The sequence below is a fragment of the Battus philenor genome, unplaced genomic scaffold, assembly GCF_028537555.1.
Source record: "Battus philenor isolate CCGP_79_NKW_IND1 unplaced genomic scaffold, ilBatPhil1.0.hap1 SCAF_20, whole genome shotgun sequence".
In the NCBI taxonomy this organism is placed as follows: domain Eukaryota; kingdom Metazoa; phylum Arthropoda; class Insecta; order Lepidoptera; family Papilionidae; genus Battus; species Battus philenor.
In genome coordinates, this window is record NW_027181683.1 from 12654310 (window position 1) to 12670782 (window position 16473).

The 16473-nt window shown below is 37.7% G+C and overlaps 1 protein-coding gene across 1 annotated transcript in view; it reads right to left on the bottom strand.

Annotated features, from left to right (window-relative positions):
• Positions 1–1133: 1133 nt before the first annotated feature.
• Positions 1134–16473, bottom strand: part of chb (chromosome bows) — a 76522-nt gene continuing 61182 nt past the window's right edge. The window contains exons 23-37 of the mRNA XM_068765858.1: positions 15928–16112; positions 14494–14610; positions 13317–13435; positions 11248–11378; positions 10805–10892; positions 10197–10316; positions 9369–9477; positions 8297–8407; positions 7302–7381; positions 6655–6796; positions 5777–5874; positions 4981–5195; positions 4441–4587; positions 2218–2352; positions 1134–1442 (exon numbers count right to left, since the gene is read on the bottom strand). Of these exons, the coding sequence (XP_068621959.1) occupies positions 1389–1442; positions 2218–2352; positions 4441–4587; positions 4981–5195; positions 5777–5874; positions 6655–6796; positions 7302–7381; positions 8297–8407; positions 9369–9477; positions 10197–10316; positions 10805–10892; positions 11248–11378; positions 13317–13435; positions 14494–14610; positions 15928–16112 (1851 nt within the window). The 3' untranslated portion in view covers positions 1134–1388. The remainder of the gene's footprint in view (positions 1443–2217; positions 2353–4440; positions 4588–4980; positions 5196–5776; positions 5875–6654; positions 6797–7301; positions 7382–8296; positions 8408–9368; positions 9478–10196; positions 10317–10804; positions 10893–11247; positions 11379–13316; positions 13436–14493; positions 14611–15927; positions 16113–16473) is intronic.

Sequence of the window (16473 nt, forward strand, 5' to 3'; positions counted from 1 at the left end):
TAATACAAAAAATTAATTATTAGTTTGACAAAAGATAGAAGGATTTATGTTTTAAACTCTGCATATGCTATTTAACATCAGAATTTTGGTACAAAACAATATAATATTAATTAAAAAATGCAAGCAGTGCAAATAATACATAATGCAGTCAATAATACACTCAAATAATCCTTACAACCAAGTTTTGTCTTTTCGAGTTTCGAAATTTATATCCATAAAATGAATATTTATATTAATAAACAATTAATTAAACAATATTTGTGATAAAGAGACATTCTCAGAGCGTCATCACCCGTAAAGATTGTCGATATTTAGATAAATTAAAAAATCATTTCACGCACCATGACTCCGATGGAAGTAAAACTATATATAAAAAGTATGATTAAATATAATTATAGCTTTATATTATAATTAGCTCGTGTATCATGTTTAGTGTGATTCGGAACTGACTTCCGTTTGGGTTCAGACCTGATCCCAGGTCATGCGGGTAACAGCTATATACGGTTCTGGCTAAAATGCATAGGCTTCCAAATATCCAACGCAACCAACTGCCAACGCACAATGCATGCGTGCGTTACAACACATTGATGCACACACGACTAGGATTACGCATATGCATATACACACTCAACTCTTTTTTTTACACTTGACTTTTTACAAATGGTACACCAAAAAGAATAAATTGACTTTCTTAAATGATTTATGTCAACAGAAACCTAACAGGGAGGGGGGGGGGGGTTAATATGATGTTCTTCAAACCAAATTTGTCATGTCTGCTTATTGCGTTTTTGATCTGATAATAAACATACACTTTTGCTTATAATGCAATTACATTACAAAAATCGATTTTCATTTCTTATTTTAATTTAATTTTATTCTTATTTTTATATCTTTTGTACTATATTTTATTTTATATGTACTTTTTTTGTAGTAACAATGTGTCTTCACTTGATATATAATTTTTTTATACAATTCATCAAACTTGTTTATCTGATTATTGCCATTAATACTCCCCCTCTCTCCACATTTCTCTGAGAAATTGATTATTTCGACGGTCTACCTACCAGGGGTTTGTCTACCTGCGTCTACGGGATCGTGGTCTCAAATTTACCATGTCATGTATTTGGAGGAACGTATGTACCGTGTGCGACAAGTTGGGTGTATATGCATGCATGCATGTCTGCACATCCGTGCCGTGACGCGTGACTTGTGCGCATATATGGCGGGTTATTTATACGCGTGCGTTGCGTGCACGTGTCGTCGTGTGCACGTGCCTGAGCCGCGTGCGTGCGCCGCGTGCGTGCCGTGCGTGGGTGCCGCGCATGCGCGCGTGCGTGCTAGGCGTCGGTCTGCGTGGAGCGGCACGCGAAGCGCGCTGTGGGCCGCCGCTACGAGGCAGAACTACTGCGCGCCGCTTCCTCCCGTTGCTTGCTCACGTACACCTGCAATCAAATATCATATTATAATTATCTATAATCTATAATATATATTATCTATACCTAAAATAACACTTCATCGCACTACCAAATATGTCTTTGGGCAATGTACACACTTTTACAATTCAATGTTTATGCACTATGGGTTACTGCACTACTCATCTTGGGAATGAAGAGTTCCTTTCCAGGCTTCTATATATATATATATATATATATATATATGTGTTTTTTTTATAGAGGTTTAAAAATAGAGAGGCCTGAGGCCCTATGATACGTCAGGCCCTATATATATATGTGTGTGTGCGCGTGTGTGTGTGTGTGTGTGTATGTGTATTTATATATATACACACACACACACATATATATATACACATACCTGAGTTTACCAGAGTATATATATATATAACTGAGTTTGCCCGAGTTTTTTATTCACGATTTAAGGCATTTCATCTGAACAGGTGATAGAAGTATTAACAAGAGTTAATATAATAATGCCCGGGAGATTTAAATGACAATTTCACATTACTTTTTGATTTATTAGATGGATTAGATTTTACTTTCTTAATTATATCAGGCAGCTCGTCAATAAAATATTTAAATAAATATTTCATTACAGCTCAAACCAGAAACAGACTCTCAATACATTCTACATCAAATAAACTTTTTATTTATGTCTGATATTAGGAAGTACCAGAAAACTTATTGTGTTGTAAAAGCTCCCCCGCTCGAAGGTAACCAAGTGTTGCGTTTTAACAATGTAGATAATTAGAGCGGTACATACCTGAAGCAAGCGGTACTTGCTGACTGACAGGTGCTTTAGGTGTGGTTGCATGCGCTCTTCGCCCAGCGCGAACGTGAACGCGACCATGCAGAACACGGCAGCCTTCCGAACTGCTGAGTTCTGGTGGTCGGCCAGCTGCAATCAATCGGATAATATTATCTTCTTTCAATAGTGAAATAATATGTCTGCTTGATTTATTTATTTAGGTACACCCACTGTACACAAATATTAAAAGTACATTAAAATATACCGTATTAATAATGGTTCTGCTATGTGTTTCTTAATAAGAGACACAACATCAGAAACTTACTATAAACATTGCAGTAAGATCAGACTACATCAAATAAAAAAAATATTGAAGAGAAAAGTGATCGCATGTAAGAGGAAACGTCTGGCTTACAACTTTACACACCAAAACTGATCTTAATTTGAAGATGTTTCCTCCGACTCGCGATCTCCTTCAAAGCTGTGTGCTTAAAAATACTTAATTAAAATTAAAAATCTGTTATGTTTACAGTGGACTATTAAGATCGTTTCTAAAGATGATAGAACGAAAGATATCGACGGTAGGCAATTGTTCAAATAACCCGTTATAAGAACTGCACATTCGTGAGATACTTTACTTTTAATGGAATCAGGCGTTACCTTGCAGAAGTCCATCCTAAGTAAGAAAAGGACCAATATTTAGCCACTTCCGCATAGGCAGTGGTAGTCGTGCAATAAAGTGCACCGCCAGCCAGCCCGCTGATAAATGCGTATGCGGCAAACAATGCGAATCACACAACTGCCAAATTACTCAACACGTGTTTCACCCCTCCACGGGGCGAGTTATGTTACACCGATTAATTATCTCTGTGATTGGCACTAATCGGAGATAAACAGTATCACTAATGTATGAATTGTAGAGGTAACACATCCTGTATAAGGGTGCACGTTTATCGATATTTGTCTTAGCCGTTGATAAAAAGAGGAGAGATCTAGAACGCGTTCTTGCTGCAGGAATTCGAAAGTTTACCTCGGACAACAGTTCCGAACAGTTAACATGGCCACCGCAAATATTTTTAAGTGTAGTGGCGTCTATTAGAGAACGTCGATAGAGATAGATATAGGAGAGTGTAACCCAACGTTTGTCTGGTAGTGGGGGCCCCATCTTTTGGGCTTTCATGGGGCGTCGATGTACCTCACCTAACAATGTAAGCAGGTACCATTATACTTGTACTTGTTTCAGTGACTCTACGAAGATGGCCCTATGAGAAAAGTGTAAGAAATCTTTGGTTTAAAATAAATACATTTAAAAAACTTTTAAGTTAAACGGTTTTTTGATACCCATATTGTGGTGGTTGTGGAAAAATATGCACCTAGTCCGCCATATTGGAACGGCGTCCATCTTGAATTTTAAATTTTGACATAATCATCGTGTTTTACTAGTGTAGCACTTTCATTTGATACCCGTATTGAGGGGGTCAAGGAAAAATATATAATCCGCCATTTTGTATCGGCGGCCATCTTGGATTTATAATGTTATTGATTTTATTATATTGTATTGTCATCTAAATTAAATGTGTGTACCAAATTTCAGATCAATCTGACAGCGGGGAGGTGCTTAAATTTCAATTTCTAATTTTGACCCCAAATAAATTCCGTACGGGTCGAACTTAATAAAACCGTTTAAAAACGAACATCATGTAGTTGCTGCATTCGACGTCGTGACGCCATATTCGCTGTTCGACTATTAATGTGCATATGATATTATCACCAATTTTCATCATCACACCTGGTCATTACATTTTTGTCCAGTTTTGGGAATATAAATGTAGCTGTAGAAGCTCCAGTAGAACCAGTTAAATTTTAAGTAAGAAAAGGACCAATATTTGTGAACGATTAGTGCCAAACACAGAGTGCACACTAATCGGTGTAACATAACTCCTGAAGATGCCCCGTGGAGGGGTGAAACACGTGTTGAGTAGTTTGACGGTGGCGGTTGTGTGATTCACATTGTTTGCCGCATACGCATTTATCAGCGGGCTGGCGGGCGGTGCACTTTGTTGCACGACTGCCACTGCATGTGCGGAAGTGGTTAAATATTGGTCCTTTTCATACTTAGGATGAACTTCCGTAAGGTAACGCTTGATTTCATTAAATAGTTAAATTTTAAAAGTGGTCTAAGAGAAAAAAAGTATCTAGTTTGGTATGTAGAGGGAGGGATGGGGGGGGAGGTTGTACCTGTCCGACGCCTTCCATTAGCTGGGAGACTATTTCGTCGGTGAGCTCCCCGCTGCGCGCTTTGGCCACCTCGGCGGCCAGCTTCAGCGCGCACAGGGACGTCGGGTAGCCACGCGTTCTGATCACCGGCTTCAGTAGCGCAAGCACCTTAAAAAAGGAAATATAAACAGATATATAGTAACAATATATATTCTGCATAAATACAATACAGCATGCATATGTCCTAGACGTCTAGACGTCCTATTAGATAAAGATATAAGTTATAATAATAAAGCAAAAATGTTAAAAAGAGAGATAAACATAAAAAATAAAAATTGTAAAAAGGCAGTCCAGTAGGAAATGGTGAAGGAAAAAACGGTGATACATGAATGATAATGAAATGAAATTTAATTATGTAACGAAAAAAAGAGAAACGAGTGCGAGAAATAGAGAAGATGGGAATGTGTGCGGCTTAGAGTAGTATGGCGGACTGTGTGTATATCTGTGGAAGGGAGAGGGGTGGGGGCGATGTTTTTTTGGAATAGGTAAGTATGTGTATACCTGAGGCGCTGGCAGCGCGCGCGCAATGTGCGGCATGCCGGTGTCGACGGCGCGCATGACCTCCTTGCTCAGCGCGTACGCGTTGATAAGCTTCAGCAGGATCAGGTCGAAGTAGTCGAGCCACTGCGCGCGCGTCTCCTCGCGCCGGCACAGCCACACCAGCACCTTCACCGCCTCCGCAGCGGCGCGCTCCTGTGCACTGCCCCAGCCCGACGCTGCATCCCACACATCATCATATATTATTCATCATCACTTTTACTAATAGACGCCCATTGCAAGACATAGGCCTCCCCCAAGATAACTTTAAACCCAGCCCTGCGATGCTTGCATCCAGAGACTTCCTGCGACGGTATACCTGGTGGTTGTAAGAGCCATCACCTCCAATTTCCGACGAACAACTTTTTGAGTTACGTCTATAATCCCTACTTCTCGGATTCCCTCATTTCGATCCCACATCGAAGCATGCGACTGCGCCTTGTTGCAGATTCTTTTAATGTGTCAGTCTTTTTAACAAACATTTGTTTACCAAGACGTTACGGATAGTCTAGACCACATCGGTGTACAAGAGTATCACTTTCGAGGGTCTATCCCGGAGATCGCTGGTAACATTAAGGATATGCTGGGATTTCTCGAGGAGTTGGGTGTAATCTAACCTTGACGCAAAATAAGCGCATTGCCGATTTGTTGCGGAAACCAGTTCACCAATACAAGACAAGATATATATTTAACATACAATGATGCTGGTTGCACGATGGAGTTTTTACACCATTTTTAGTTAATTAAAAAAAAATTGCACCTGAAGTTTGCTGGGTGTTCTGGCTTGTTTCAGAGTTTTCCTTGTCGCCCGCGTTGTCGTCGACAGTAAGCGCAGCAAGCGCCACTCGCACGATGTTCCTGCAGGAAGATATACAAAAAATCATGATACAATAGACTTTAATTACACGGTAGAAATTAAGTTTATTTATTATTTGAAACCAACATATCACTACATGGGGTGATTGGTTATAGGTTTAACAAATTTGAATGATGAAGTAGCATAGAAACTTGTGGAACTTCAGGCAATGTTACATATTGGTCCGGTCTTGCATTGCCTGTCATCAACTATTGTCACCGGACCACTTAGTGGGGGGCCTACCCTATCGTCCGGTGGTTGTCACTTGTGAACCTATTGTCCCCTTAGGCCTTCGGTTGCACGAGCGATGTGCCCCACTGCTACTTCAGATGCGCAATTCTTCGAGCTACATCAGTGATCTTGGGTCTTGCGGATCTCCTCAAAAAATATTTGTGGAGGCCTATGCCTTAAAGTGACCGTCTGCGGCTGTCTTGAAGGTTATATATAAATAAATGTTGTTACTGCGGCAGTCTCGTTACAAACAGAAATTTCTTTTATACAACCTTTGAATGAAATTAGTATGAGATTTCTCAAAATAGTAGTCTAGCATATATTTTATATATACATTCACACATATATAATAAATATAGTACATTTTTCTACATCCACTTACAGCATAATCAATTACAATTTTTTTTAAACCTATTAACTAGTTGGAATTCTTCACCGCAAATTTTCATAATTAAATCTAATCTTTTAGTAATACGGTAGAAATGTAGCTGAAAGTGGTTATATAAAATTGGCGAACCCCTGGTGAGGGTGAATTTGAATGTAGTACTAACTTGAAGTAATCGGTGGGCTTCCGGCAGTCTCCATACTTGAGCAGCTCGTGAGTGGCCAGGAGAAGTCTCTCCCACTGCTCGGGAGGCGACTGCGCGTCCAGCTGGCACAACGCTTCCAACACCTCGGGCTCCCGGAGACCAGCTGGAAGGATCACAAGGGAGTCTATTGTAATTCACTACACAATTGGAAGTAATGCTACGAATTTTAGCTTAGTTACGACAAAAAAATAATAAAAGAGCTTAAGTATAAACAAAGTAAATAAAATAAATAATTAAATAAAAAAAATATTTAAGCAAACAAAGTGCCTATCTCACATGAGAACACAACGAGAGGACCCCAAAAACAATCTTTTTAGTTCCATGTCTCACCTTAGCATTTCTAAAATTACGCTCCTTAAGTAACATATACATTTTTATATTAAAGCAATAGGGTTTAAACTCGTGCCCAATCCAGTTTGGAATTGCCCACCTGTGGGGTGTGGGCCATGTTTATAGGTACAAACTTATATGTATGTACATTGGTATGTGATTTAAAAGATAATTAAAAATACATACATGATTGTCTAAGTCGCATTAGAGATAGATAAACCATCTCTTTTTCTCTCTCTCACTCTCATCTTATATTTGTAATATCTATCAACACTTACATTTAGTGATGACGTATCCATTCTCGTCCGTCTCGAAGGGTTTGATCTTGTCGCGTCCCAGGTTGTTGGAACCGAACTCCCTGGAGAGGAAAAGGAGTGATGTTATTTATCTTCGCAAGACACATCATCGTGGTAATATTTTGGGGAAGGAGGCTTGTGTCTTACAATGGGCGTCTAATAGCTCATATGATGATGCTGATTGGATTATTAGTGATCTCGAGGAAAGTTTAAATAAAAGTCACTGATTGTCACTGAAACACAAGTAAAAAAAAAGTGTACAAGGTAGTGTTTTCAAGTGAAGAAAGCTTTTCATGAATATAACCAAAAGTTCGTTTATTATCAGAGTTTGAAGGATAATGTTTATACGTTTTATCAATTCCCAGTTATTTTTAAAATTAAACTTTTTTATGAGGTTTCTATTCACTGGAACAATTTCACGCTAAATACATATCGCAATCTTCAATGTATTGTATGTACCATTTCTGCACTATAGACTTTTTTTTTACGAAGCAATAATAAAGAAGGAGGCCAGGAAAGGGGTATTGTCTGAATTGTATTGTAACTTTTGCTCCCGCCCCCCCTTCCCCATAGAAGGATGGTATCGCCTAATGTCCATGCCAATGACGTTACCGCGCGCATTACTTGTACTTCGGTAACTTATGTTTATGACAGAAAAAAAAAAGATTCTAGAAGATTTTTACTAAAAGTATAATTACTTACAATCGTATTTCAGTAAGAAATAAAGACATTGTTATCTTATTAAAAAAAAAAAAAAAAACTCGGACATGATTTCACACCTGTGGACCGTAACTAATCCTCGGGTCGTGAATTCACGCCGACAGAATTTGATATGTTAATGATGTTGACAAAGTTATTTCTCCAACCTATTGCTTACTCCATCGAAATGATTCTCTTTCTCTTGGGTATCCCTTAAATAGGAAAGCCTATGCCAAGGTACTCCTCCCCTAACGTAATCATATACAAGAGTATCATACCCAGGTTGATGCGGGAAGTCAAGCCTGGAGTGTGCGGGCACGGGCGAAGACTCTTTAGTGCTGCCGGCATCCTCAGAACTGTCAGCAGACGCTGCACGCGCCATCGCCTCGCTGCGGTCAGAAAATTAATTTCTTCTCATTCAAATTCAATTTCTTCTCATTGTAAGGGGGCATCTAAACGTCGCCGTGTAATGCATTTAGGGCGGCAAGGGAAGAAAAACGAATACCACCACTACTGGTCATCCTCATCTGCACAGCCCGAGTTTGCTCTGTTAGACAAGTGACGACGCTATGGTGGTATTGACCTTGAGGCCTGTACACCCTCCAAAAGATCTGATGAAGGCACTAGATTAGTGACCCAAAGATAGGTGATCACTGAATTATTATCGCACGAGTCATGCAAAGGTTTAAGAGAAAACGCTATATATGTATATATATTACATATACATACATATATATATATATATATATATTACATACCCGATCATTACTGATTTGTTTAATTTCTCTCTATTACAATCCGTACGACCTCTGCTGAATTTTAGGAAGAAAAGACGATGTTTTTCGATGCCCTCTAAAGAAGCCATATTTCTCCCTTTTTTCGCTCTCTCTTTCTCTATTTCAATCTCCACCTATGTATATATTGTCTAGCTTGTACAATTATTATTGAATTAATGACGTCACTTGTACACCACGAGTTGTATGTACCACTAAACAAACTCTTTATTTGTGACAAAGTTTTGTTTACATAAACGTCGAAAATAAAAATTTGAACGGATTTCTTTTGCGAATTTCTTAAATTTTGTATTAATTTTGTAAACTTATACACTCACTAGTATATGTAATTACCAATCGACACTGGTGAATACGACATTCGTATGTGATACTGGCCGTCAAAACCTTCACCTGTTAAAAATGGAAGGGGCCCTTAAACTTAGTCACTCTGGAGCAACGAAGCTCTCTAACATCTCCGCGAATTATCTGATATAACAGTAATATGTAGCCAGCAAGCCTTTAAGAGGCCTCGTATCAGCAAAAGCCATTTTGGTAGACCAGGTGAAAAGATACGTACGCGCTGTAGTGTCCATTTGGGACTCCATTGGGCGCCTTATTGGACAGCGTCGCGTCCGACATCTGACTGATACCGGAGTCCTTGCTCGACATATGGTTGCCACATTCCGCTGCAATCAACAATACGACATTTTATTATTATGCTATTTGAACAATGCACTGTATTGCCATCTGAAATAAAGATCAATGTTATCGACGATACTTATATATTAATATACAGGATGATTAATTATAAACGTAAAACCTTCATAGCAGTCAATATATACTTAGTTTGATGTCACTTAATATGTAACATTATAAATATTATTTTTAAAATTCTGATATTGCACATATTAAAATTCATTATAGTTTACTATCTGCACCCATAGACTGTACTGCTAGAAGTTACGATAGAACAAAAATGTAACATATTTAAAGCAATCATTTAAACAGGATGATACAAAATAACTGTAAAAGCTTTAAAGGTTTTTTTTTGCCAATAACATTCACATTATCTATATAATAAATGACCTTTAGTGAAGACCTCTAGCAAAAGCACCAAAGAACATCCATCCATACATACACACATATATATATATGTATATGTATGGATGGATGTCCTTTGGTGCTCTTGCTAGTTGTCCTCACTTGAGGTCATCTATTCTGCGCGCTATGTAGCCTGCCACTTTAACCGATGAGATATATCGGTTACTTTTGTTTATATACAGATCTCTTTAATTCTCATTATACCTTATAAATATTCCAAGGAAGTAATTTAATAGTTTTAAATCACTACACAATCACATCACACAATTTTAGTTACTATATTGCAGTATAAAGTTCTGTTCACCGTTAGCATGCTGCGCAGTGTAGGTGTGTATCTCGGACGTGGTCTTGCGGATTCTTGAATACACGTCGTCGCCGCCTGTCGCGGTGTTACCCACCGCTCGCAGTGGACTCTCGCTGCCGGCTGAAAATTATTACCAATACATATTTAAATGATAACTGAATAAAATTATTTGTTAAGAAAAAAATGATTGAGATACACTATAGTTCATTCATTCATTCATTCAGGTCTGATAGACGCCCACTGCCAGGCATAGGCCTCCCCGATATATATTTTTGTAGGCCCCTATTTTAGAGCCTCTCATACTCCCATACCATGTTTGAGCAGGAATCTTTGTTACAATAATAATATCACGTAATCTCTTATTTTTATCTTACATCCTTAATGTCTACCTTTCGTTCTACTTTCTCCACTTCACATTATCTTTCATTCGTTCCCATTCTTTTTTCATACATTCATCTCCTTCTCTCTCATAGTTTTTTTATATATGGGTGCCTCTTGTTACACCTTGTGTGAGACGGGTACGTTAATTCCTGCACAAAGTGTAAATAAATATATTGTATCCCGAGAATCGACACTGCGATCCACTAGTAGATAAAACAAGTACTTACTACTTGAGGTTCTCCGGACGTGCTGTTGGACCACGCTATTCACTATCGCTTGTGTTTCCGCTGGCAACTCGCTCATAAGTGCTGTAAACTGTATAAATAACATAAATTAATATATATGTAATACATTTTTATTTTAAATAATATATATATACATACACTAATTTGGGAAGAATTTTTTCTAAAAATTTCTTTCCATCACGAATATTTACAAAAAAGTGCAATAATCTTAGAACCACCGCACAATTTACTCAGTAAAAAACCAAAAATGAAGTAAAAACATTACTGTGAAGGTTTTTTTATGAACATATATACAGAGGCCTGCTTGGAAGGTACAGGAGCGATTTTAAAACAAATACAACCAAATGGAAAAGAAAATCCAGTAACGTACTTCTCAAAAAAGTTGAAACAAGCACAGATGAAAAAAAACTTCAAAGTTTCCTCACCGGTACAGGATTGCAGTCGTATAGTGCAGCAAGCGCGCGGCGTGCGTTGGTTCGTACTTCTGTGACCCGAGGGTCACCAGCTTGTGCAGCCACCTTGCATAGCGCCCGCCCAGCTGTGCCGCTAGCGCCACCTAGAATATATCAATGTGAATAAATCATAGGAAACAGTGAAGAGCTTCAACCTTCTAAAATACGTAATAAACATATATGTATATGTTTATTACCTATATTATCCATATGCTCTCCTTATTAATAAAATTGGAAATAAAATTGAAAGAGTACAAAAAAAAATTCTTCGTATACTGAACTACCGAATACATTGCCCCCGGTATTCTTATAAAATGTTTTTAAACAGATACCGAATATTATCGTTGAAGGATCGACGTTCTCTAATGGACGCCACTACACTTAAAAATATTTGTGGTGGCCATGTTAACTGTTCGGAACTGTTGTCCGAAGTAAACTTTCGAATTCCTGCAGCAAGAACGCGTTCTATATCACTCTTCTTTTTATCAACGGCTAGGACAAATATCGGTAAACGTGCATCCTTATACAGGTCGTGTGACCTCCACAATTCATATGTTAGTGATATTGATATATTCTCGTGCTCTCACGTATCTTTTAAAACACAATTTCGTTCGTAATTATTGAGTACATACAATGCAATTTAAACCATAGTCTTTGATCCCTGTTTAGTAATGTTTTTATTTGTTTTTTCATTGTTTGACTATAAACCATTATGTGTTCTCAGTGAGATAGTTATAAGGTAACAACTGTAACTAATTTTATATTTCTAAGCTTCTAAGTTTGTACTTTCTTACTGCCTTTAGTTACTGTCTATCTCCAATAAAGTAAATAAATAAATTACGAAGGTTACTTGTTTACATACAGGATGATTGATAGTACATGTTAGAGCTTTGAAGTGGTAAATGTACAGGTAATATCCTTGTTTTTTGTTGTCCTAGAAATTCCTGTCTCATTTCAATATGGTTTTGTGTTTATGTTTAAAGGTTTCACATCGATACCAAACACCTCGTATAAAAAATAAATCCCTTTTTCTACCAGCCATAACTTCAGTACTTCTTTCCGATTTCTTTCATTCTATCTACATTTCATTCAGTTTTCTACTATTTTGAGGGCTTTTAAGGAAAAAAAAAAGCATATAATTCATACAAGTTTAACACAGTTAAAAATGTCCAAAGAATTTCACGTTTTCATTGCGCAGGACTCCATTCAATTTCCTTATATTTTGTAGGTTTTAATGTCAATTTTTTTTTTCATATACTTTCATACAAGTTTGACGGAGTTAAAAAATGGCCAAAGAACTTCACTCGTTTCATTGCGCAGGACCCCTAAGGTGGGACCTTATGACATTGGTCTCATAGGACCTCGACCGGACTGCAACTGCGAATGGGACATTATCTCATGTGTACTTGACACAATGCAGATATGGTAGCATGGAGCCATAATACACTCGGCGGCGAGTAGGGTGAGAATTAGGGTAGGTATACACCCAATCACTACTTTGTGTAGAATAGGACTCCCCCTTTATGTCAAATAGGTTAAGTACCGTATGGGCGACGACAACCTTCGCCCATCATTCCTATCGTTTGCTCGCAGGGTGGTAAGTAATGCTATTAAAAGGAACAAAACCAAATAGAAAAACTGGAACCAAAAATGAAATAAATGCACATGTAAACGAACTTATCAAATAATAATGGAATATAAGACAAGTATAGCAATGTATTATAAAGTTCAAATCCAAACAAATCTGTGATATCAAAAAATATAGATAAAGATTGAAAAATAAAATTGTACCTAGCCACCTAAGTGTAAAAAAGATGTGGAAACGAAGGCGATGAAAGCAAGAAGGAATGAAAGAACAAAAATTGCAAGATATTGTGAAGGATAAAAGGAAAGAATAAACGAAATTGAGAAGTATGAAAGTGAGTGTCGAATAAAGATAAAACTCTGAAAAAAAAAATATGTGTAAATAAAGTCCCTGTCCCAAACTAGATAGGGGGTACGAGAGGCTCCCAATAGCGGGGGCCAAAAAATAAGTCAAGTACCGTGCAATGCGACGGCCAAACTGTTAGGCGTGCAGTACTCATGCGCGAGATCGGCCAGGAAACGCAGCGCCGCTGCCTTCGTCTTCAGGGTCGGAGCTGTCGCGCCGTCCGCCAGGAACCTGAAGTCACCAACAATTATAACATCTGCTATAGTTCTACCTCGAATGCGATTAGCTTTTCAATAACTTAAGTTGTTTAAATCGTATTTAATACGAAATAAGCATTCAATGTTCGGGGTGTGATTTTTAAATACACCCTGTATAAGACCAATTTTAAAATATTTATTCAATGTGTTCTAAATAAGATCTTCCTGCCTTCCTCCACAACTACATTTTGCTAAGCAGAGTAGAGTCAAAAATGAAATAGATTGAATAATAAATAGATAAGTTGACACTCAATAAGAGTTCTGTAAAAGGTTCTTTTATTTTTTTATCTTTATATGAATAGAATATCAGTAAATTTACAATATTAATACTCATTAAATTCCAAGAGTTACGGTAGCTATATTGTAAAATGAAATAACTAACATATATTTTTTGTACAATATTTATATTAAAAGGTAACAAAATCAGCAGTGTTGACTTAATCGTTAAGTACAAGACACAGGCCTGCCCCAAAAATATCTATAGAAGATATAACATAAACGCCAAGCTTGGCAGACAGGTTGACATTCGCAGTGTGGTATCATGTTACCCAGAGAATGCTGCTGCCCATATATTGGAAAGTTATTTGTGAGAGAAGTCAATCCTATATAATTAATTCATAAAGTGAATTATATAAGATTGTATATACCATAACATACTATGTATATATAATACAAAAAAATCACGTGATATCCAAATTACTACCCTTTTGTATATATATGTCTGGGGTAAGATATGACTAAACAAACGTTGGGTTCGCAGGCTTTGATGGTAGATCCTTCATCTTCCATTCAACACAAACACGAAGGCAGTTACGCCAAGTGGCACAGGTTCAGCTTTTCTGTTGATGTGTCTTGGTGCAGTACTGAGGGTTACCTGCCAGTTTCGGTAACCCTTCGGCGTTGGCACAGGCTTCCCTCAAAGATCGTCATGATGATCGGTTTTGCGTTGACTTGACCTTCCTCTGGAAGGTAGGGAGTCTAACCTAACCAAATTATCTACCCCCCCCCCCTCCAAACTAAAAATAAAGTTACCTGAATATATTGTGCAGTTGCAGCTCGGCAGGGAAGTACTCGTGTATGACGTCCAATGTCTTCATAATCTTGCTCTGAACTGAACCCAGGATGTCAGTGCCTAGTTTCATCAGCAGCCTGTAATGTGATAGTAAAATTAAGAATAATATAAGAGCTTAAGAAGTATGAAAGAATTTAAGCGAAAGTCCCTATCCCACATGTAAAGGAAACAAAAACAAATGGTATAGACTTGGGATTTAAATATCGACAATACTGAATTAATTTAGCCATATGTCGGTAAAAAGGCTTATGGTCATAGAGAATGATGGAGAAAGCTATACTTGGAGATTCACTGGGAGGTCAAATTAGAAATATAAGGATACGCCAAATAACAAAGATCTTCGACTGGCGTCGGGCTCTAAAGGTATTTAATGGAATCAGGCGTTACCTTGCGGAAGTCCATCCTTAGTAAGAAAAGGACCAATATTCCAAATCACTCAACACGTGTTTCATCCCTCCACGGGGCATCTTCAGGAGTTATGTTACACCGATTAGTGCCAAACACAGAGTGACTCACTCAGTCACAGTTGTGTGATTCGCATTGTTTGCCGAATACGCATGTATCAGCGGGCTGGCGGGCGGTGCACTTTGTTGCACGACTACCACCGCATGTGCGGAAATGGCTAAATATTGGTCCTTTTCTTACCTAATATCTAAAGGCGCAGCATATATCAGCTGACGAGGAACATTGAAGACAGAAAGATCAACAGCAAACTGTTGCTTTGAACACATACTGAATGACGGACAGTGCGATGTTAATTTGGTGAAATAATTACCATGTTAAGATCTTTGGACGTTTATGTCCAGTAATGGACATCCTATGGCTGAAATACAGTACAGCTCAAATCATTGGATCTTTGTCAGATATCCTGTATGTTCAATAGACGTCTTACAGTTATATATATATAATGTATCTTATATAAAACCTACCTTACATAAACCTTATTTAAAACATTGTAAAGTTATTAAAATAGATTCATTGATATTAAAAAAAAAAAAAAAACAATTGTAAAATATATCCGTGATAAAATTGATGTACACGAGAAAATAAACAAATTAAAGCTGTGATACTGTAATAGATATGGATAACTAAAGTGTTTGAGGATGTACGAAAGCAATGGAATAATTGAGAAAGGAATATGGAATTGTAGAATGATAGAAGGAGGAAAAGATATTGTGTACTATGGAAGACGAGAACGAAAAAAAAAATTCTAGTGAAAAAAAAATGATTAAGAAATACAAAACCCTGTTCTCAATTAAATAGGTGGTGGAAGAAGAGGTCCACAATAGCGGGAGCCATAAAAAATATCTAACAGTTATATATATATATAAAGTATTGTCATTGTATGTTGATATGGTCTTGGGTTTATACCCAAATTACATAAAGATTAGTACCTGAACATGAGCTGGTAGAGCCAGTCCTTCAGCTGCTGCCAGTGCACGAGGAGTAGTTCGCAGACGGCGTCCAGCAGTAGGGAGAACACCTTCGTGTGCGCGTCCACGAACATCTTGTTCAACAGGTCTGTGAGCCGACGCAGTTGTTCCTCCGTCAGGAGACGACCGCTGTTCAGGAAGTTGGCCTGCGAAGGAGCATAACCCATTTAAAGAAGTTTTATTAAGATAATTGTTGTTCAGAGTTGATTGAATGGCTTAAAATTCACAGGTTTTTTTTTTGACCCCCGCTATTGGGGGCCTCTCGTACCCCTATCTGATTGTGGGACAGGGACCTTTTGTACAATATATTTTTTTCACATTAATTTTTATTTTCATACTCTTCTCTTATTCTTCTTATTATCTTCCATTCTTTTCTATCTATCATGCTACATTTTCTATTCTTTCGTACTCTTATGCTCTATTTTCCTCATTCTTTCGTCCTCTTATATTTTTTACAATTCTTAGTTTCTAGGTACATTTATCACATTTTATTTTTCTATACAATTA